This window comes from Heterodontus francisci, chromosome 7, assembly GCF_036365525.1.
Source record: "Heterodontus francisci isolate sHetFra1 chromosome 7, sHetFra1.hap1, whole genome shotgun sequence".
Lineage (NCBI taxonomy): Eukaryota > Metazoa > Chordata > Chondrichthyes > Heterodontiformes > Heterodontidae > Heterodontus > Heterodontus francisci.
In genome coordinates this window covers 74,067,202-74,091,715 of record NC_090377.1, presented here as the reverse complement: position 1 = coordinate 74,091,715, position 24,514 = coordinate 74,067,202, and the positions used below count along the sequence as shown (strand labels likewise).

Sequence of the window (24,514 nt, the reverse complement as noted above, 5' to 3'; positions counted from 1 at the left end):
TTTTAGTGAATTAATATTGCGGTTTTTTAAGATATGAGACATTAGCTCTGGGGAATGAAACACTCCTCCATTTTTGTCACCAAAATCATCTTAATAACAGAAAAATATTCAGTTCAGAAATATTCTTGGAATCACAACATTTATTGTACAATAAAGCTACATTATCAAAAGGAATAAATTGCAGAAATATGCCCAGTTTTGTAGTTCTAAAATTCAATTACTTAAAGTTGGCATGATTTGTTTGGAACATTGACCTCATCCTTTCTTCACCTGTTTATCAACCTGCTCCAAACAAGCTACTGACTGGTGCAGGAGTTTGTCCTGTGAACAACTTCCATTGATTTTCTCTCACTTGATAAAGGGCCTGGTTTCCACTTTCTGCCTCTACACAGTGTAGCCAAGGCTGGAGAACAGTAGTGAGAGCAGTTTTCAGTTTGTACATAGGAACTAAAGATCAGTTAAACAAGCCCTTTGTAACACTGCCCAAGATTAAAATAACGTAACTTTTCAAAAGTGCAAGTCAAATGTAGTAATTAGTATATTGATATACTGCTCTCTACGTGAATGTGCTGGCCATCACTGATGAGGATTACAGTTTAGTGGATTGAGCATACAAAGCGTGTTTCTGAAACAGATTTACCATAATAAAAACAAATTATACCACAGAAAGTGTGATAGGAAGGCACCTTGAAACACGTGGGCTTCTTTTCCTTCTACTTGATGCTATATATATTTTATCTTTAAACATTTATTATAACTGAATGCTGCCATTATTTTTAAATCTCTTTAAAGAATACTCCAGGGCAAGGACTGCAATAACCTTATCCTTCAGTCTTAATTCAGAATACAGCAAGAAATGCTTTAAAAGCTTAAACTGAAGTTTACAATTTTAAAGTTTTGTGGGCTTTGCAATTTACAACTTTGGATGACAGGACATAACCTTGCCATATTCCCCTGTACCTCAGTTGAAAAACAACACATCTCTTTGCACCAAAATCAAAATCATGAGGACCAGGGCTGAGTAGATAGAGAGAAACTGTTCTCATTGGCAGAAGAGTTGAGAACCAGAGGACACCAATTTAAGGTGATTGGCACAAGAACCAAAGGCGATGTGAAGAAAAACTTTATGTAGCAAGTGGTTAGGATCTGGCATGTACTGCCTGCGAGTGTGCGGTGGAGGCTAATTCAATCATGGCTTCCAAAACAGAATTGGATAATTATCTGAAAAGCTTTGCAGTGCTCCAGGGAAAAGGCAGGGGAGTAGAACTAGCTGAGTTGCTGTTGCAGAGATCCAGCACAGACACGATGGGCTGAATGGCATTCTTCCATGCTGTAACCATTCTATGATTCAAAGACATTGTACTTAACATTCTTTTTTAAATTATTTTATTTAGAGATACAGCACTGAAACAGGCCCTTCGGTCCACCGAGTCTGTACCGACCAACAACCACCCATTTATACTAACCCTACAGTAATCCCATATTCCCTACCACCTACCTACACTAGGGGCAATTTACAATGGCCAATTTACCTATCACCTGCAAGTCTTTGGGTGTAGGAGGAAACCGGAGCACCAGGAGGAAACCCACACGGTCACAGGGAGAACTTGCAAACTCCGCACAGGCAGTACCCAGAATCGAACCCGGGTCCCTGGAGCTGTGAGGCTGCGGTCCTCCCTGCAGACCTCTGATGTAATTAATTCGTAAAGCTTTATACTAAAGTATTTATTTGAAGAAAAAGTTACAGAAAGGATTTTACATTTTTTATTTAGTGCATTAATAGCTTACCATTTCGAGATTTGAGATCCCTGTGGATTACCTTTACCGGAGCATCCATATGTAAATAATGCATACCTGTAGGAAAAATGAAACAGTCTTTCAGAAGATACTGTAACACAATGGATTCACCCAAGTGCAGCAAGTCTGCAAAATGCAAAGGCAAGTTGTTAGGAGATACAAAGAAAGGCAAGGCAGCAGAGACAACAGTTGTTGAATTTTAACAGTTTTTCTGTAGACCAAGACCAACTGCAGAAAGCAGCCCAGAAAGGAGAGAGCACCAAGAATCAAGGGATGAAAATACAGAACAGCCAAACGTCACTCATCAGAAGTGAATCACTCTTTTTGGTTTAGAAGTGTGATGTATCCTGTCACAGTCATTCTTAACAAATATAGCTCCAAATGGTCAAATCAATGTGATCTCTATTACTCTGGCCAATTCTAAGGTTCAACTTTTAAACCCAGCTAGGAAAACCTGTGAGAGCAACACTACTAAATATAGAAAAGTCTATGCAGCCATTCAAAATTGACAGTGTATTTCTATAAATTGATTCAAAAATTCCTTCAATGGGCAAACAATATTTATATATTTTTCTATTTCGTGCACGTACGGTGTGGATCAGTTGACAAGATAATCCCACTGTAGTATTACATTTAATGACTAAATAAGAACTAATTCAACTAGTGATGGATCACAGCTCTTCGCTAACATACCATGGCAAATATTCTAAAGATATTTTGGAATGCCACTTGAATTTAGTAACCACATGTTTGACAAGTATGGGAGAGGTATTAAAAAAAAAATTCCACAGAATACAGATTACCTAGTGAGTGAGTAACAGCATTGAAATGTCCACTCAGCCACTGTTGCAGCTGAAGGGCATGTCATGGCAAAAGTCACAATAAGGAGAAGTTAAAATATAAAAAGTTATATGACTTAAGTGAAAGGCAAGTGCCCTTTTCATTTGTTCTCCATCCCCCTCAAGTGCTGAGAGGCCAACAGTACCATGCTCGAATGGCCATTCTTTTTGTCCAAACCGGAGCAGCCAATGTCAGGCTATTCAACTATTGAGATATCACAGGCAAGCCTAAGCTGTCCTCACTTGATCTGCACCTGAACATACACAATTTACATTATATAGTGCTTTAATGCAGTGAAAAGCATCCCAAGGCACTTTAAGGGACAGGGAGGGGGAAAAGATAATTGAGAGCTGGCCAAAAATCTGGTCAGAGAGATTTATTTTGAGGAGGTAGAGAGAAATCTATGGAGGCAGAGGGACCAGAGAAGGAATTCCAGAATTCAGTGGTATAACAACTGAAGAATCAATCTCTGATGATGGAGGTGCATAGTAGAGCAAAGACACAAGAGTAGATGGTGTGGATTAGAAAGTTTCAGAGGTTGGGTGGGACACGGCTATGTAAGGACTTGTAGATGAAAATGAGATGTTTGAAATCAATGTGCACAAGGAGACACAAAACCAGTAAGGTCAGAAGTGATAGATAAGTGAGGTTTAATATTCTTAAAGCCTCCCTGAAAAAATGTGACATCTCCACTAATTCGTCTGAATCTCTTGCTCGAGACTGCCCAAAATGGAGAAGGATCCGCGAAGGTGCCAGCCAGGTCGAGCAACGTCGAGATGCCCAGGCAGTGACCAAGTGCAAACAGCGGAAGGAGCATTCGTAAATTCGAGAATCCCATTCACTCGCCTCCCCAAACACCACCTGCCCCATCTGTGGCAGAGTGTGCAGATCCAGAACTGAACTATTCAGTCACCTAAGAACTCACAACCCTGGAGTAGAAAAAAGTCATCCTCGTTCCTGAGGGACTACCTAAGATGAAGGTGAGATGAGAATGTGAAATAAGATACAAATGACAGATTTTTGAAGTGATGGAACTTCTGGAAGATTTTGGTAGCATTTGGGATCTCTGAGAAGGGCACTGGCAGAGTTGAACCTGGAGGTGACAAAGATGTGAATGAGAGTTTCACTGACAGAATTCTGAGGAAGTGACAGAGGTGGCGATATTAGTTAAGTTGAAAATTAATGGTCTTGGTGATGGACAAGATATGGAGTCTGAAGCTCAGTTCAGAATCAAACTCGACAAGAGACAGAGAATGTGTATGGTTGGGTTCAACCTGATTAAGCAGCTGTGGAAGGGGTCAGAATCAGGAGGGTGGGTTAGGGCAATGCGTTTTTGGAAGCAGGAAGCCAACACTGAGAGGGCAGTACCATGAAAGAAAGGCTATGGAGGTGTGTGTAGTAGTCAACCATATTGAAAACTGAAGAATGAGGAAAGAGGAGATAAAGTGCTGTGATTACAGTCAAAAAGGGTGCTGTTGGTGACTTTAACCAAAGCACTTTCTGTGCTGTCTGCACATATTTTCAACAGAACTACTGGATAGCAATCAGAGTAGAAACTCCAGCAGATTTCTCTCTCCCCAGCTCAGGGAGACGGAGACTACCAGTTGTGAGTTTACTGATCTCAGTGATTAACCGAAGCAAGTTAACATAACTGAGCACAGGGTTAAACCCAGGAATTTCCTGGTCAATGCTGCACCATACAAAGTATTTACTCAGAGCTTTTGGAACAGCACGTCATGTCCCTGCTAAAGTGGATTGGCAAACTACAATAAAAGACATGATGATAGAAAATCAATTGGTAGCATTTAAAGATTTAATATACAATTTGCAACCAATATACATTCCTTTAAGGCACAAAAAATCCACAGAAAAAGTGGTTCAATCGTGGCTAACAAGAGAAGTTAAAGATATTATTATTTTAAAGGAAGAGGCTTATAATGTTGCTAAAAAGAGCAGCAAGCCTGAGGCTTGGGAGGATTTTAGAATTCAGAAAAGGAGGACCAAGAAATTGATTAAAAAAAAGATAAAAAAGGACCAAGAAATTAGACTAGCAAGAGATATAAAAACAGATTGGAGGTGTTTTGAAGGGTAGGTAAATTGGAAGAGGGGAAGAGAGGAACTATAGGCTAGTTGACCTAACATCAGAAGGTGGCAAAATGCTTGAATCTATTATTTGGGACATGGTAACAGGACTGTTAGAAAATCATAATATGATTTAGCAGAGTCAACATGGATTTATGAAAGGAATCGTGTTTGACAAATCTGTTAAGAGTTTTTATTTGAGGCTGTAACCAGTAGGATGGATAAGGGGGAACCAGTGGATGTGGTGTATTTGCACTTTCAAAATGCATTTGATCAGGTGCCTCACAAGAAGTTATTACACAAAATTAGGACTCACAGGATTGGTGGCAATATATTATTATGGATTGAAGATTAACTAATCAACAGAAAACAGAATAGGAATAAACAAGACATTTCCGGTTTGGCAGACTGTAACTAGCGGGGTATGTCAAGATCAGTACTTGGGCCTCAGCAATTTACAGTCTATATGAATGACTCAGATGAGGGGACTGAGTGTAACGTATCCAAGTCTGCTGACGGTACAAAGTTAGGTGGGAAAGTAAGCCATGAGGACGCAAATAGGCTGCAGAGGGATATAGACAGGCTGGGTGTGTGGGCAAGAACTTGGCAGACGGAATACGATGTGGCGAAGTGTGAATTTAACTACTTTGGTCGGAAAAATTTTAAAAAGCAGGATATTTTTTTGAATGGTGAGAGACTGGGAAATGTTTATATTAAGAGGGACCTGGGTGTCCTTGCACATGAATCACAGGACATTAACATGAAGATACAGTAAGCAATTAGGAAGGCAAAGCATTTGTTACAAAGGGACTGGAGTATAAGAGTAAAGAAGTCTTACTACAATTGTGCAGGGTATTGGTGAGACGACACCTGGAGTACTGTGTGCAGTTTCGGTCCCCTTACCTAAGAAAGGACATACTTGCCAGAGAGGGAGTGCAAGGACGATTCACTAGACTGGTTCCTGGGATAAGGGAATTATCCTGAGGAGACATTGAGTAAACTAGGCCTATATAGTATAGAGTTTAGAAGAATGAGAGGTGACCCAAGTAAAAAAAAAATAAAATAAAATTCTTAAAGGGGTTTGACAGGGTAGATGCTGAGAAAATGCTTCCACTGGCTGAGGAATCTAGAACATGGGGTCACAGTCTCAGAATAAGGGATTGGTTATTTAGGACTGAGCTGAGGGGAAATTCCTTCACTCAAAGAGTTGTGAATTCTTTACCCGAGAGAGCTGTGGATGCTCAGTGGATTCAGTAAATTCAAGACCGAGGTTCATAGATTTTTGTGTTTAAAGGGAATTGAGGGATATGGGGATAGTACGGAAGGTGGAGTTAAGGTAGAAGATCAGCCATGATCATGTTGAATGGCGGAGCAGGCTCAAAAGACCAAATGGCCTACTCCAGCTCCTATTTTTTATGCACCATCTCCCTGTAAGGAATAGGTTAAATTTTCAGTTGCTAAGTCCGCATAGTTGCAAGTGCTCACAAAACAGCTTTCAATGTCATCACACAACATAAAAATCAGATCGAATCAACTCCTTCTGGAAATAGTGACATCATATACAAGGATACGAAGGACTGAATTTTAGCAGCACACCGCAAATTGTGGTAGTGCGCTTTGAAGTTGGCGGTCCAGCCGCGCAGAACGGCCGCCGCTGAGCTCCTATAATATTTCACGCGGGGCCTCATTTAAATGGAGGGGGCAGAACAGCCACCCCCAATGAAGTAGAGGGGGTGGTCACTCAGTCTCTGGTAACAGCGTCTGGCAGGAGCCATTTTTAAAGGGCTTCAAGCCCTTCAGGTAGATTAAAAATGTTTTTTAAAGGTGCCGCCACACTGAAATGAGAAATAATTCCCCGCCCCCACCCCCCTGCACTGAGTGCTCAATTAATAAAGTAACCCATCCCCCTGCAAAACCAATTTTTTTAAATGACGGACTTTCAACACCCACCCCCCCAACATCAGCACCTTTGACCCTCAACCCCTTCCCACAATCCCCACAACCAATCGGAGCAGTTTTCCCACACCCACTGCGCTGAAAATTTCACTCCTCCCCCCCTCCTTACTCTCGCTACCAGGTAAGTAATTATTCTTTACTTGTAACACGGGGCGGCCGCACCAAGGCCTTGCCACCGCCGAGAAAATGCAGCGGGGCCTTCCCGGCGTCAGGGGTCGTGGTGGGCCTATCCCGGAAGACTGTTACGGGCCCCCTGCCACGACCCCTGACGTTGGAGGGCTGGTAAAATTCAGCCCAAAGGGTTCAGAAGATAGAGAAGAGAAAAAAAGGGAGGTGGAGTGGCAGTCCTGATTAGGGAAGACATTGCAGTACCGGAAAGGGAGGATGTCTTTGAGGGGCAAGGACAGAATCCATTTGGTTAGAGTTGAGGAGCAAAAAGGGTTTGATCACACTACTAGGAGTATTCTATAGGCCTCCAAATAGCGAGAGAGAGGAGCAAATCTGCAGGGAAATCACAGAGATATACAAGAACTATAAAGTGGTGATATTTGGGGATTTAAATTACCCAAATATTGATTAGAATAATTTTAAGAGTAAAGGGAAAGGAGGGGGAGGAATTTCTGAAATGTGTTCAGGAGAACTTCCTTGATCAGTATGTTCTCAGCCCAACTAGAAAAGAGGCATTGCTGGATCTGGTGCTGGGAAATCAGGTGGACCAAATGTTTGTTGAGGAGCACTTATGATACGATGATCACTCTTACCTAAGATTTAGACTAGTAATGCAGAAAAGCAAGGAGCAAAATAAGGTAGATTGTCTAAATTGGAAGAGGGCTAATTTCAACGCAATGCGAAAGCATTTAGCCAGGGTAGAATGGAACCAAAGACTGGCAGGGAAAACCGTAATGGAACAATGGGTGATTTTTAAGGAGATGTTTCAGGTACAGGCTAGGAACATTCCAACAAGGGTGAAAGGTAGGGAACCATAACCAGGGCTCCATGGTTGACAAGGGAGATAGAGATGATGATGAAACAAAAAAACAAAAGAGGGTTTATGATGCACGTCAGGTGAACTCATCATGTGAGAATCAGGCCACATAGAGTATGTTGACAGGGGAGGTGAAGAGGAAAATAAGACTGGCAAAGAGAGAATATCAAAATAGAATGGAGTCAACATAAAAGGGAACCCAAAGATCTTCTACCGGCATGTCAATGGTAAGCGAGTAGTAAGAAGTGGAGTGAGGGACAGAGAGGGTAATATATGCTTAGAGGTGCAGGGCAAGGCTAATATAATTAATGTACCTGTGTCCACTAAGGAAATGGAAGCTGAAAAATATCAGAAGAAGAAGAATAGAGGCAATGGATAGGATAAAAATTGAGAGGAGGGAGGTACTACAAAGGTTGGCTATGCTTAGGGTAGATAAGTCACCGAGTCCAGATGGCTTGCATGCCAGGTTACTAAAGGAAGTGAGGATGGAGACAGTGGAAGGGCTTGCTATAATCTTCCCTGGATAATGGGGCAGAAACCAGAGGACTGGAGTGGCAAATGTGACACCCTTATTCAAGAAAGGGTGCAAGGACAGCCCTAGCAACTATAGGCTAGTTAGTACAAAATCAGTAGTGGATAAGGCTTTAGAAACAATAATCAGGGAAAATATCAGCGAACGCTTAGAGAAGTTTGAGTTAATTAAGGATAGGCAGCATGGATTTGTAAAAGACAGATCATGCTTGACTAATCTAATTGAATTTTTAAATAAAGTAACAGAAAAGGTTGATGAAGGGAATGCAATGAATGTTGTTTATATAGATTTCAAAAAAGCATTTGCTGAGGTACCACATAAAAGGCTGGTTAACAAAATTGAGGCTTATGAAATAGGAGGGTCAGTGTCCAATTGGATAAAAAATTGGCTTAAGGACAGAAAACAGCAAGACATAGTAAATGCTTGCTTTTCAGACTGGTGTTCCCCAAGGGTCAGTACTGGGACCTTTTTTGTGACTTGGATCTTGGAATACAGAGTAGAATCTCAAAATTTGCTAATGACACCAAACTTAAGAGGAGCAGCAAACAGTGAGGATGATCTGAACCGCCTGCAACAGGACATAGCTAGGCTAACAGAATGGGCAGAGAGGTGGCAGATGGAATTTAATACAGACAAGTGTGAGTTGATGCATTTTGGCAGAAGAATAGAGAGAGGCAATATATACTTAATGTCACAGTTCTAAAAAGTGTGCAGGAACGGAGGGACCTGGGGGTGCAAGTGCATAGATCTTTGAAGGTGGCAGGACATATTGAGAGAGTGGATAGTAAAGCATATGAGATCTTGAGCTTCATAAATAGAGACATTGAGTACAAAAGCAGGGAAGTTATGCTGAACCTTTATAAAGCCCCAACTGCATTAATGCGTCCAGTTCTGGTCACCACACTTCAGAAGGATGAGAGTTTCCTTGAGAGGGTGCAGAGATTTGCCAGAATGATTCCACAGATGGTGCATTTTAGTTACTAGGATAGGTTGGAAAAACTGGGTTTGTTCTTCTTAGAACAAAGGAGATTGAGGGGAGATTTAATAGAAGTGTACAAGAGTTAGACAAGGAAAAACTGTTCTCATTAACAAATGGTACAATGACTAGGGGATACAGATTGAAAGCTTTGGGCAAAAGATGCAGGGGGAATATGAGGAAACACTTTTTTTTATACGGCGGGTGGTAATGACCTGGAATTCGCTGCCCATAAGGGTGGTGGAAGCAGAGATGATCACTGACTTCAAGAGAAAGTTGGATGCCACTTTAGAGAAATAGAATTGCAGGGCTACGGGGATTGAGCCAGGGAGTGGGACTGACTGCATAGGTCCATGGAGAGCCAGCATGAGTTTGATGGTCCGAATGGTCTCCTTCTATGCCGTAAATGACTCTATGACCATAATACATACAGACCACTAATAGGATTGCTATGAAATGCTGGAACAACAGTATATGATAATTTATAAACCTGGTTGCTGCATGCTTACATCATTTTGTTCTACGTTACAACTCATAATATTAAAGTGAAGATTTTTCATAAACTAGTACAATATAGCAAACCACATCACGAAACAGATAGAAATGTCAAATGTAGGGGGATTTTTTGGAATATAAAAGTACTTTAATAATAATTCATATGCACAATGCCTTTCAATAGTCCTATAAAACATGGTTTTGTGAAAGGGAAATCATGTTTAACCAATTTACTGGAGTTCTTTGAAGGAGTTACATGTGCTGTGGATAAATGGGAACCGGTGGATGTATTATACTTAGATTTCCAGAAGGCATCTGATAAGGTGCCACATCGAAGGTCATTGCAGAAAATAAAAGTTCATGGTGTAGGGGGTAACATATTAGCATGGAGAGAAGATTGGCTAGCTAACAGGAAACAGAGAGTAGGCATAAATGGGTCATTTTCTGGTGAGCAAGATGTAATGAGTGGTGTGCCACAGGGATCTGTACTGGGTCCTCAACTTTTTACAATTTATATAAATGACTTAGATGAAGGGACCAAAGGTATGGTTGCTAAATTTGCTGATGACACAAAGATAGGTAGGAAAGTAACTTGTGATGAGGATATAAGGAGGCTCCAAAGGGATACAGATAGGTTAAGTGACTGGGCAAAGACTTGGCAAATGGAGTATAATGTGGGAAAGTGTGAAATTGTCCACTTTGGCAGGAAGAATAAAAAAGCATATTATCTAAATGGTGAGAGATTGCAGAGCTCTGAGATGCAGAGGGATTGGGGTGTTCTCGTGCATGAATTGCAAAAGGTTAGTCTGCAGACACAGAACGTAATTAGGAAAGCTAAATGAATGTTATCGTTTATCGTGAGGGGAATTGAATACAAAAGTAGGAAGGTTATGCTTCAGCTATACAGGGCATTGCTGAGACCACATCTGAAGTACTGTGTTCAGTACTGGTCTCCTTATTTAAGGAAGGATGTAAATGCGTAGGAAGCAGTACAGAGAAGGTTTACTAGACTAATACCTGGAATGGATGGGCTGTCTTATGAGTAAAGATTGGACAGGCTAGGCACGTATCCTCTGGAATTTAGAAGAGTAAGAGGCGACTTGATTGAAACGTTCAAGATCCCGAAGGATCTTGACAGGGTGGATGTGGAAAGGATGTTTCCCTTGTGGGAAAATTTCAAACTAGGGGGGTCACTGTTTAAAAATAAGGGGTCGCCCATTTAAGACAGAGATGAGGAGAAATTTTCTCTCTGAGGGTCGCGAGTCTTTGGAATTCTCTTTCTCAAAAGGGAATGGAAGCAGAGTCTTTGAATATTTTTAAGGTAGATAGATTCTTGATAAGCAAGGGAGTGGAAAGTTATCGGGGGTAGGTGGAAATGTGGAGTAATCAGTTCAGCCATGAACTTATTGAATTGTGGAGCAGGCTCGAGGGGTCAAGTGGCCTATTCCTGCTCCTGATTTTTATGTTCATATCTCTCAGCGTCCCTGTTTCATAGCAAACAGCTGTTCTGCAGCTCCAGGGATCTAGAAATTAAGATGATGATGTTAAGTGAAAGGATTGGCATGCAGGATGTCTGCCAGGCAATAGTAAGTAGCAATGCCCTCCATGTTGCTATTTTCAAGCAGCACTAGCTGAATTTGTACTGTTCTCAGCCACTGTAAGTACTCCTGGGAAAGTTGTGCATAACTCAGCAGAGGCAAAATGAAAGACTGAAATCATATAAATAAACATGAACAAACAGAAGTGCACACAATAACAAAAGCAAAATGAGTCAACTAAATGGAAAGATAAAAGATTATGTAGAGAGATTAAAATGTGGGGCAGAACAGGGCTTTAAAAAATACAATCTCCGCCTGCTGTAGTAACTGGATGGGATATGGTTTATCGGGAGCAGGCAGCCTACTATACTTTACCCAATTAGCCATTCTACATTTGTGACCCAGTAATAAGCTACATCAAGTATAGTTCTAATATATATATGCACTGTTATATTAAGCTTCCAAACCGTAAGAGAACCACGATCACTGCTCAAAATGGCTGAGATTCTCAAATAAACTCAGCTGTAATTCTTGAAACCGAACATAGCTGTGTAACTGCAAAAAAGGGTTTTGCCAACTTCCTGTCCACATCTGCTTTTGTTTGGAGATTAGAGTTAAAAATAGGAATCTCTGCTGATATGGAAGTAGTGAGGTCTGTAGCAATTTACTGCATTTTCTACCCATCACCTCAGCACTGTTAAGAATTTCTCCCCCAAACCCTCCATTTCTTCTTTTCTCCCCTCTTCAGCACCATGATTCATGCTCAGGAATGGTTGCCAGCAGCCTTCCAGTATCTCAGCAACATGGCTATTTATCAGATGTGAACCTAGACATTGTTTTCCTACGCTGAGCCTGATTCAATCCTCACTTAATGTCTACACATACATTAACTTTCGAACAGAGTCACTGAGTAGTGGACCAGGAGTTTTTAAAAAAGACAAATTTTTATCCCCTCCCCTAGGCCAGGATTGAAGTCAATTGCACTGACTGAACCATTGCCTTGGCTGAGATCAGTTAGCTCATCACAAAGCAGGAACATATCTGTAACTGTCCTGTAACTGATCTCTACAGTCACTGAGCCATCTGATACATTGATTTCTACAGTACAACAATGACAACTCTTGAAAAGTGCTTCATGGCTTTGAAGAGCTTGGGGACATCCTGAGGTTGTGAAAGGCACTGTAAGCCTTTCTTTACTTCTGCAGGATTAGGTAACTTGCAAAATGCATATATTACATATATATTAAATGAGAGAAGGTGGATAACCCAGGAACACTGAATTTTTAAAAAGCATCATCAAATTATAACTAATCTGGATTTGAAAGTATTGTGAAATGGTTTACTCAGGTGGGTTTGCACAGCACAGGAAAGCAACATAACACTGCGTAGAAGATTTGCTCCCCATGTTTCTGAATACATGAATATATGAAGATATATATGTCTTTTTGTTTAAAAAAAATGAGACCATGAAGATTTATTACCTTTAGCAATATCTGTTGCCCAAGTCATAATTTGATCCATGTCCATTTCCTCACTTTTAGCACTCGACAGATAATCATACAGTGACCCTCCAGGAGCATATTCTATAAAGAAAGGTAAAGAAAATCCATCAACCATTACTTTGTAAAAAATGTTTAAAAAAAATACAACTACTGTATTTTTTTTTTTTAAAAAGTACAATATAGAATCGAAACAACTGTTACCTATTACAGAAAATGGTATTAACAGCCCACAGACACTAAAGCACAAATTAGTACCATTGTACATATATTTTGTTTCTATACGAGTTAAATATTTATTGAAAGTGACAATAAAAGTAGCAAAGTAGACCAATAGTTACAATACTAGCATCGAAAACAGATTGTGACTTTGAATCCCAGGGCTGTAGGTCATTCACAATATATCCAGAATAACTTTATTCCATTTAGATCTTAATGACAATAAATTTCTGGAATCAGACTTATGCCATTATAATAGAATTATACCATCTGATCACCAGCCTTCCCCCACTTGGCCAAACTTACTCAAAGGATCTCCTCTGCACTAGCCCTGAACTTGTAGCTTTCTCCAGTTTCCCTCCTATCTCCATTCACGCTCTCTCCAAGAGCCACTTCCTGCTCACTCGACCCTATTCCCATTAAACTGCTGACCACCCAACTTCTCTTCCTGGCTCCCATGTAACCTGATATTGTTAATGGCTCTCTCTCCTCCGGTACTATCCCCCTCTCCTTCAACTCTGCCATCATCACCTCTCTCCAAAAACAAAACCTTGAACCCCACAATCATTGCAAACTACCATCCCATCTCTAACCTCTCTTTCCTCTCCCAAGTCATTGAACATGTTGTTGGCTCCCAAATCCATGCCCCTGTTTCCCTGAACTCATGTTCAAATTCCTCCAATCAGGTTTCTGCTCATCACTGTATTGAAACACCTTTTATCCAAGTCTCAAATAACATCTTATGCAACTGTGACAAAGGTAAACTATTCCTCTTCGTCCTTCCCAACCCACCTGCGGCCTTTAACATGGCTGACCACACCATTCGCCTCCAACACCTCTCCAATGTCGTCCACTCGCCTGGTTCCATTCTTTCCTATCTAATCATAGATAGAGAATCACCTTGAATAGCTTCTCTTCCCAGTCCTGCACTGTTAACTCTAATGCCCCCAAAGATCTATCCTTGCCCCCCATTTCTCATGTGCGTGCTGTGCCTCAGCGACATTAGCTGTCAGTTTCCACATTTACACCGATAACACCCAGCCCTACCACACCAACACCTGTCTCGACCTTCCACTTGTCTTAAAATTGTCAAACTGCTTGACGACATCCAGTAATGGATGAGCAGAAACTAAATATTGGGAGGCCCAAAGCCATTGGGCTGGATTTTGTAGAGGAGGCAGGGCTCTCGGCACTGGGCCAAAAAGGCAGGAGGAACCCCTCCTTGGCCTTTTTGTGATCACGCCTCCCCCCCGCGATCCTGTGTTGTTTTGCTGCCTAAGTATGCCACGCCAGGATTCCTGACTCTTTAAAGACAGGGATCCCGCCTCCAAGAGCTGCCGGCCAATCACAGGGCCAGCAGATCAACAGTACTGGCAGCACCACTGGGAGCAGTGGCTACTGCCGGACCCAGGCCCAGCACTGGAACCCCCCGACCTCAGTTAAGTGAGGCGGGGTCACCGGTGCCAGTCCAGAAGGCCCTGACGGGGGAGGAGGGGGCGTGAAGTCCAGGGGGAGGGTGTCCACAGAGTTGTAGTTTTAACTGGCGGGTGTTCTCCGTGGGCCACAGATTGCCCATGAAGGAGGGACCCTTCCCCCAAGCCTGCAGGCAGACTGCCTCATTTTACAAGGTGCCCTCCCTGCATGGCTGAGGCACCCCCCACCACTGGTTAGATTCAAGTGGCGGTGGGAAGAGGCCCTTATGTGGCCATTAACAGGAAAGCTGTCGTCGGACTATCCCGCCCCTGCAAAATTGCTCGGCGACGGGCCCTCCACCACCTCAATTCTATGGCACACCTCCCCCACCTCCCAACCCAGCCTCAGGGGGGCCCATAAGATCCAGCCCGATGTCTTCGGTTCTCGTCACAAACTCTTCCCTAACCACCGACTCCATATCTTTCCCCGGTAACTAGCTGAGGCTGAACCAGACAGTTCACAATCTTGATATTGTATTTAACCCAGAGATGAGGTTTTGCCCACAGATCTGCACCATCACAAAGAACAACCTATTTCTTCCTCTATAACATCGCCCGCTTCCATCCCTGCTTCAGCTCATATGCTGCTGAAGCCCTCATCCATGCCTTTGTTACCTCCAGTCTGGACTATTCCATGTACTCCTGGCCAGCCTCCCACCTTCTATTCTCTGTAAACCTGAAGCCATACAAAACTCCGCTGCCTGTCCTAACTCACACCAAATCCAACGTATCATTCCCACGCTTGCTGATCTACATTGGCCCCTGATTAAGCAATGCCTCGAATGCAAAATTATTCTTGTTTTCAAATCCCTTCCTGGCCCCTTCCCTACAACCCTCCAATAGATGTGTGTTCTTCTAATTCTGGCATCTTTAGCAACCCCGATTTTAATTGCTCCACGATTGGTGCCTGTGCCTTCAGCTGCCCGAGCCTGAAGCTCTGGTATACCCTCCATAAACCCCTCTGCCTCGCTCTCCTCCTTTAAGCCACTCCTTAAAACCTACCTCTTTGACCAAGGTTTTGGGCATCTGCCGAATATCTCCTGATGTGACTGCTGTCATAGTTTTGTTTATAATGTCCTTTGTGAAGCAGCTTGGGATGTTTTATTACATTAAAATTGCTATGTGAATACGTTGTTATTTGCACCAGTTTGCAAGCCAATCTTGCCAATGGGCATTTCTTGCAGATCTTACTTGCCTATGCTGGAACGTAAAATTGGCATAAATAAACCATGTACATTCTGCATAATTAATAGGGGCCAGAGGAGTCTTGGCCGGAGCACTATAAAAGCATGGAGCAGCCATCGTTCCGAGTGAGGTTTGAGAGCGTAAGGCAGGTGGCAGAATGCGCTCTAATTTCTTTTAAAAATGTCTTTATTCAGAATATTTTTCAACGTTTTATAATTTTTTCCATTTTCAGAGCGAAATGAGCTCTCAGGAGTCTTCAGGCAATCTGGCTGTTGGAAGACCTGTAACCTTGTAGAGGTAGACCTACAGACCCTCCTGTGGAGATAAAAGCCAAGTAGGACCAGGACCTGGTTTCCAGAAGACAAATAGTCAACTGAGGCACGTGGAGGGAGGTGACAGAGGCATGGAGCATCACATACGTAACTCAAAATCGGCCGAATAGTGCCAGGGGAAAAAAAAAAATCAGGTGATCTGACCTGAGCTGAGCTTGAAAAGTAATACATTCAACCATGCCCTCCCTTTTTTCCTTTCTCACACTGAATACCACACACTTCAAACTCTCAAAGCAGGACTCACATATCTGGCACTTCAAACTGTCTCAAAGTCATAGCCATCATACAACCTTATAGTTTTCACGTCTACATAGCTCCCTAACCTCACAACAATTAACACACCACCTTTGCAACACCTTAAATGCAGTAATAAACCACCAGCCTGACCTGCATCCTTCATTCTCTCATCTTTGCTGAGCAAATTTGCAGACAACCCCAAGCAAAAGGAACTGTGCTGGCTGTTGGGGGGTTGATCCCACTGCTAAGAATCCCAATTGTCCACCAAGAGAAGTTGATAGCTTGCCACTCCATTTTAGCTCCAAGATCAGTGGCATAATGCTGTAGTGAGGCTAGAACCTAAGCCAGTTATCTCTGGTGCTCTCAGCACTACTCATCCCTTTAAATGAAAAGCTGCATGCCAAGAGAGACATGCGCAACCATTCTAAAATTATGCTTTTTTTTCATTCTTTCACAGGATGTGGGCATTGCTGGCTAGGCCAGCATAACTGCCCATCTCCAGTTGCCCTTGAGAAGGTGGTGGTGAGCTGCCTTTTTGAGCTGCTGTGGTATAGGAAGAGAGTTCCAGGATTTAGACCCAGTGACAGTGAAGGAACGGCGATATAGTTCCAAGTCAGGATGGTGTGTGGCTTGGAGGGGAACTTGCAGGTGGTGGTGTTCCCATGCATCTGCTGCCCTTATCCTTCTAGGCGGTAGAGGCCGTGGGTTTGGCAGGTGCTATCTAAGCAGCCTTGGTGCATTGCTGCAGTACATCTTGTAGGTAGTACACACTGCTGTCGGTGGTGGAGGGAGTGAATGTTGAAGGTGGCGGATGGGGTGCCAATCAAGCAGGCTGCTTTGTCCTGGATGGTGTTGAGCTTAGAGTGTTGTTGGAGCTGCACTCATCCAGGCAAGTGGAGAGTATTCCATCACACTCCTGACCTGTGCCTTGTAGATGGTGGACAAGCATTGGGGAGTCAGGTAGTGAGTTACTCACTGCAGAATTCCCAGCCTCTGACCTGTTCTTGTAATTACAGTATTAATAATATGGCTGGTCCAGTTCAGTTTCTGGTCAATGGTAACCCCCAAGCTGTTGATAGTGGGGGATTCAGTGATGGTAATGTCATTGAATGTCAAGGGGAGATGGTTGGATTCTCTCTTGTTGGAGATGGTCATTGCCTGGCACTTGTGTGGCACAAATGTTACTTGCCACTTATCAGCCCAAGCCTGAAATGTTGTCCAGGTCTTGCTGCATATGGACACGGACTGCTTCAGTATCCGAAGAGTCGCAAATGGTGTTGAACATTGCACAATCAGGGAACATTCCCACTTCTGACCTTATGATGGAGGGAAGGTCATTGATGAAGCAGCTGAAGATGGATGGGCCTAGGACACAACCCTGAGGAACTCCTGCAGTGATATCCTGGGACGGAGATGACTGACGTCCAACAACCACAACCATCTTCCTTTGCGCTGGGTATGACTCCAACCAGTGGAGAGTTTTCCCCGATTCCCATTGACGCCAGTTTTGCTAGGGCTCTGATGCTACGCTCGGTCAAATGCTGCCTTGATGTCCAAGGCTGTAATGAAGTGTGGAGCTGAGTGGCCCTGGTGGAACCCAAACGGAGCGTCAGTGAGCAGGTTATTGCTGAGTAACTGCCACTTGATAGCGCTGTCGATGACCCCTTCCATCAATTTTTGATGATCGAGAGTTGATTGATGGGGCAGTAATTGGCTGGGTCGCACTTGTCCTGCTTTTTGTGTACAGGACATATCTGGGCAATTTTCCACATTATCGGGTAGATGCCAGCATTGTAGCAGTACTGGAAAAGCTTGGCTTTGCCATTTCCTCCAATAGATGCTGGGAAGCTGAAAGTCAAAGAGGAGGAGAGGGAATGGGGGGGATGGGAGAAAGGAGAGGACCTCCAGGAGGCGGAGCAGGAGATTCACGTGGAGGAGGCAGAAAACCAGAGCTTAGGGGTGCACCTTCCTCGTCAGCTCCTAGGTCCCACATCAGCGTCTACCATTTCAGCTGTTCCAGGGATCAGCAGAGTCACAAGTGCTCAGGGGTAGTTAGTCAGTTAGATGTAGCCAGGTAAACTAATCAACTGAGTCATATAGTCCAAGAGACCAGGAAGAGTCAAAGGCAAGATGAATGGTTGCCAAGGACCCGGAGTTATGGGACCCAAACCCAGGAACAGGTACCTTAATGCTCTGGAAACCATATCCAGTAATATGCAGCAGCCCACATCTATGACTTGAGGCTCTGACTGCAATTTTTCAGCAATGGGGGTAGCGGGGGGGATAGATTTGAGGGTTGACTCATGCCTTCCAATTGCTGACATGAGCTGACTCTGGGCTTACAGCATTTGGTGTCTGCCATCACACAGCCATCCAGCAGATGCCTGAGGCCGTAGATCCACGGTGAAATGGCAAAGCAGCAGATACAGCCTAAGGCTCTGACGTTGTTGACTTTCATAATGGCAGCACTTGCCAGGGTTCCTTTTCGACCACAACATCAGTGGGATATGCCAGGCAACATGAGGTAACCCAGAAGCTCCATTCAGCAAAGCAGCCAGCAGTAACTCCATGCTTGCAGCCAGCTGCCTTGTATGTGACAGCCACCTCAGCCCCATGGTCCTGGAATGTAGTTTCAAAAAACTGCCACTTTCCATCGAGGAGACAGACACAGCAGGAGAGAATGTGGTTGAAAGGCTCATCTAGGCACTGGCGAAAATGTGGTGTCTCAAAAGATTATCGTGACTGTTTATTTGCACAGTCACCCTTCTTTTATTCTTTCATATTCAGTGATTAATGCAGGCAGTTTCAGCATCTCTCCAACTGCCCTAGCAACCTGAAGGGATGACTCGCCTGAATGGTCGTGATCGTAGATCCATGATCTGCATCTCAGGATCTTCTCATTCCATGGACGTCACACCAGGGATGTCCAGGTAAATTCTGCAGTGTGTAGTAACCACAAATTTTTACCACCTCCTCTAGAGCATACTGCAGGACACTCAGTGATCTGTCTAGGCACCTAGATTTACTAGGATGTTGCCTGGTATGGAGGGAAGGTCTTACGAGGAAAGGCTGAGGGACTTGAGGTTGTTTTCGTTAGAGAGAAGGAGGAGGAGAGGTGACTTAATAGAGACATATAAGATAATCAGAGGGTTGGACAGGGTGGATAGTGAGAGCCTTTTTCCTCGGATGGTGATGGCAAACACGAGGGGACATAGCTTTAAGTTGAGGGGTGATAGATATAGGACAGATGTCAGAGGTAGTTTCTTTACACAGAGAGTAGTAGGGGCGTGGAACGCCCTGCCTGCAACAGTAGTAGACTCGCCAACTTTAAGGGCATTTAAGTGGTCATTGGATAGACATATGGATGAAAATGGAATAGTGTAGGTCAGATGGTTTCACAGGTCGGCGCAACATCGAGGGCTGAAGGGCCTGTACTGCGCTGTAATGTTCTATGTTTGGCCATGATGGTGTCAACTGCAGCTCAGTTGATAGCACACTTTCCTGAGTAGGAAGGTTGCAGGTGCAAGTTCCACTCCAGAGACTTGAACACAAAAATCTAGGCTCACACTCCAGTGCAGTAATGAGGGAGTGCTCTACCATTGAAAGTGCCATCTTTCAAATGAGGCATTAAACAAAGTGCCCTTTTCCCTCTCAGGTGAACATAAAAGATCTCATGGTACTATGTCGAAGAACAGAAAGGGAGTTATCCCGGTGTACCGGACAATATTTATTCCTCAATCAACATCACAAAAAAAGATGATCTGGTCATTATCAAATTACTGTTTGAGAGCTTGTTTTGTGCAAATTGGCTGCTGCATTTCTTGCATTACAATAGTGATTACACTTAAAAGTACTTAATTGGCTGTAAAGCGCTTTGGGATGTCCTGAGATCATGAAAGGTGCTATATAAATGCCAGTCTTTTTTTTTACAAAGAAGAGTTTTCAGATTTTCTCCATGACCTGCCTGGTCACTGCATGGGCTCCTCTGCTCCATCATTTGGAATGTTGTCAGCAGCCAGAGTATCAATGGGTAGGACTTGTCCCTCAGGATTCAACCGTCAAGTCACCTATCCTAGCTGAATAACTGGGCAATAGCTGAACGGTGGATGATAAAGGCATTTTGGCAGCTCCATACAGGGAATCACAGACAATCTGCACATTAAGGGTTTGGTAATCCTGCCTGTTGATACAAGTCACAGGATTCTGCTTTTGTGCTCAGAGACTGAGTTAAATGGCCTGCTTGTACCCACTATTAACTATGTCCTTGCAGCATTTAAAATATCTGGCTCAAGACTCTTCTCCAAGTACTTACGCACAGTAAGTTGTACAATATGCTTTGTCATAAGGTTCAGTGCATTACACCATGTAATGCATTACACCATGTAATGCACAATGTATTATTCTGTTGCCAAGGTGCAGTTGTGTGTAACGTGCATCTCTTTAAAGCCACAGATCCAGCTGTTGTAACTTCCGGACATCAATTAAAGGCCAATTACTTCGAAGTACATCCTGAGGCCATTTAAAGATCAGAGGAAACAGCAGGAAGTGACTTACTTTAGATATTATGGATAGGTATAGTTATATAGTGATACTTTTAAGAATGACATTTCCATCAATTCAGTTGTCATGAATTGTAATAGCCTGGACCACTCTACACTGCCAAATTAAGGAATTTCTATGGAGACCAGAAAGATTGGGAGTTAGTACCTTGACTATGAGGAAATGACGACTAACTGGCAGAAACTAGGGTGAGCAATCATGGAACACAGTTGCTATAGCAGTTTTCCCCCATTTAATTATGCAAAACCCTTGCTATTTGAAGTTTGCGGAGAAAGGGTCTGCAGCAGCAACTATGTAGTGTCTGCACAAAATTATAAGATAAACTTAATCTGTGAATTGTCATGGATTCTTTATGCATCTCCTCAAAAGACTAACTTTGCTTTTCCGTGGTATCAAGATGAAAGCTGGTTACAACAATATCTAAAGCTGTCAGACCACTTTTGTAGTAGTGTTCTCTGCACTGCATCTGATAGAAGTACATATGTGGATGTAACAATTTAAAAAATATTATGTAGAGGACTCTACAATGACTTAGTAAATACACTACCCGGTATGCCAATTGTCCCAAGCCCTAGCCCTGCTGCATCTTTTCATCTCTACCTTCCACCTCTCCCTCCACACCCAAGCCTCAGCTCTCAATTTCTCTCTTGCTCTTGTGAAACAGCAGCTCCTACACAAAGTCTCCCTTTCTTGTTCAGTCTATTCCTCACTTAGTCCCAGTTTCCACAAAATGTTGGATGCCATGTTGCCGCATGCCCTGGGCATTAAATCAGTAAAGCAGTAGTGTGAGCGAGTGTGTGAAATACATGGAAGAAGGAAACTGGACTGCAAGGGAGGCAGGAAGACCGACAGGAGCTCAGAGACAAATACATGATGGCAACAAATTGAGGGAGAGAGAGAGAGAGATTATAAAAGTCAGCATGCAAGTTAAATCTGGGAAATGCCATGTTGCTAGGTATATGCCTGAAAATTCATTACTGATAAAGGCTGATGCAAATAACATAAGCTGTTCCAGATGTGCTTAAAGAATGAGCAAGTGGGACACAAGTGTGAACAGATATACCTGGAGGGAGAATAATGTTTTTAAAACTCTGTGAGCAAGCTGACAGATCAACTATCAAATTAATATACTTAGAGGTGTAATACAGCCAAGTTACTGCATGTTCGGTCTCTCACTCACATGATAGCACATTATGCAAATACTAGGAGCATTTACTTGTTTGATGAAAGAAAAAACATGCCTTTTACATATTCGGAAGTTACACAGAAAAATAAATGATTCTTTCAACAATGATTAGAAATGAACATTTAATTTGCATGTCACTATAACCATTAATTGTTTGAATTCAAATCTGACAGCCAATCAAATCTGAAGTACTGTGTGTGCACAACTAAAAGAGTTTGTACATGGCTTGGAGTTGTTATTTGCAATATATTCATCAGCCTTTATCAGTATTGAATTTTCAGACAGATTCCTAGCAACATGACATTTCTCAGTAATTTGACTTTGATACTGCAGGAAATAAGAGCAACTTAAGTAAACAAAGTATATTTCCCAGTAGACAGAATGATTTATTTCAAATATGATTACGGGCATTCATAACTAAACAGGAAGGCACTTGTGCTGAGACCAACTATCCTGGATATGCATGGTGATCAGCAGGGGTCGAGCGACAGGTCACATGGCTATATGAAGTGGAATTTTCTCTAATGACGACAGTAGCATATGATCTGCTAGTAACTCTGCCGCTGCCTGATGATAAAAAATAACTTTCCTATATGCTTGGCCAGTATTACCCTCAGCTAAAATTTCTCAACTGGCAGCTCACAAAGCTACTATATCTGGATTACTCTGTAGAGTTCAGCAAGCAGAAAACACAAATGAGTTGTTCAGGGAACTACTCTATCATTCGGACTCGCAACATAAAGATTCACATGCTGGGAGTGCATAGCAGGAATTTAGATGGCGACAGTGCATCTCACAGGCTTTAGTGTCCAATATCTATTCCAAACACTATCCTTATATTAATTTGATCAGCCGTTTGAGACACCAGAGAAAACTTTCTGTATATATGCACTGATCAGCTGTTCGGGGAGGAGACCTTCGTCGTGGATCTGCTTTTTTTTTTTAAAACATCCTTGACTCTTTTCAAATTTTGTGTTAGTCTTTGACAAAAAATTTGAAGAGAGCCTGCATGCAAGTAAAACATACGAAACGTGGATCTGGTATGCAGTGGCAACAGTGGATAGATTGCTGGCATTGGAGGATGCAGTTGTGAATTGTAGCTGGAGTAACAATTAAGTACCAGAAGTAGACAGAAAAAGAGAAAGAAATACCAAGCCAGCATAACCAACAGCCACATTTCAGCTAGGTGCTGTATCGCTTATACTGCCTCACTCCAGCCACAATTCTGTTCAGGAGCCACCTCTCAGAACTCTACCAGTAGTTACAATTTAAAAGTTATAAAAAACGCAGTCAAAACTCAAACCAAATCATAGTACAGAAATTCTCAGTGAGTTGCAAGAAATCTGTGACAGATTTAATTACTCTACATCAAGTATTTTTTTCCATTCCATCTTGTATGTTTACCTACATAACAGTGATCAGACTTCAAAAAGTAATTCAGTGACCCTGAAGCATTTTGGGTCATCCCAAACAATTGAAAGGCCTATATAAATGCACTTAAATAAAAGCAAAATACTGCTGATGCTGGAAATCTGAAAATAAAAAAATGCTGGAAATATTCAGCAGGTCCAGCAGCATCTGTGGAGAGAGAAGCTGAGTTAACGTTTCAGGTCAGTGACCCTTCATCAGAACTCCTAATGAAAGGTCACTGACCTGAAACTTTAACTCTGCTTCTCTCTCCACATATGCTGCCGGACCCGCTGAGTATTTCCAGCATTTCTTGTTTTTATATACTATATAAATGCACGTTCTTTTATCTGTTTATTTCCTGCCTGCCTTGCCTTCTTACAGTTTTCACCCTTACCATATATTTCTTGATGTTGGAAACTTGTATGGAAATACAAGTTGTTGACATCGAGGTTCTGCTAATTGTTTTTTGAGAGTTATTTTAAATGAAAAATTATGTAAGTTTGTAAATGCCACCAAGTTAGGAGACATAGCAAGTTGTGTAGATGCAATCACCAGGTTACAATGGGAAATAGAGTAAGTGAGTGGGCAAATCTATGGCAGATGGATTTCAATGTGGGAAAGTGTGATGTCATGCACTTTGGATCACAGTCAGACAAAAGAATATTTTCTTAATGGTGAAAGACTAGAAGCTGTGGTGCAGCAAAGGTATTTAGGTGTCTAAGTACACACATCACTAAACATTAGTGCACACGTACAAAAAGTAATCAAAAAAGTTAGCTGAATGTTGCCTTTTATTTTCAAGAGATTGGAATTCAAAAGTGAGAAAGTTATACTCCAGTTGTGACCTCATTTGGAGTATTTTGTTCAATTTTGGGCACTACAGCTCAGGAAAAATATATTCATCAGAATGCTACCACAGCTTAAAGATTTAAATTATAACAGATAGAACCACTACTGATGGAATTTGCTATGTCCTGAAAGATATATTTGCCAGAATAGGCATGTGGCAGAGGGTGAGAGAACTGACGAGGGAAAAACATAATGAACTTCGTCCTCACCAATCTACTTGTTGCAAATGCATCTGTCCATGACAGTACTGGTAGGAGTTACCACCCCACAATCCTTGTGGAGTCGAAGCCCTGTCTTCACACTGAGGGACACCTTCCATTCTGTTGTGTGGCAATACCACTGTGCTCAATGGAATATATTCAGA

The 24,514-nt window shown here is 42.5% G+C and overlaps 1 protein-coding gene across 3 annotated transcripts in view; it reads right to left on the bottom strand.

Annotated features, from left to right (window-relative positions):
- LOC137372068 (mitogen-activated protein kinase kinase kinase 20-like) overlaps positions 1 to 24,514 on the bottom strand; it is a 163,964-nt gene that overhangs the window by 112,018 nt on the left and 27,432 nt on the right. For all 3 annotated transcript variants that reach the window (XM_068035428.1, XM_068035430.1, XM_068035429.1), the window contains 2 exons: positions 12,683 to 12,784; positions 1,789 to 1,854 (listed from right to left, as the gene is read on the bottom strand). In XM_068035428.1, coding sequence (XP_067891529.1) covers positions 1,789 to 1,854; positions 12,683 to 12,784 — 168 coding nt within the window. The remainder of the gene's footprint in view (positions 1 to 1,788; positions 1,855 to 12,682; positions 12,785 to 24,514) is intronic.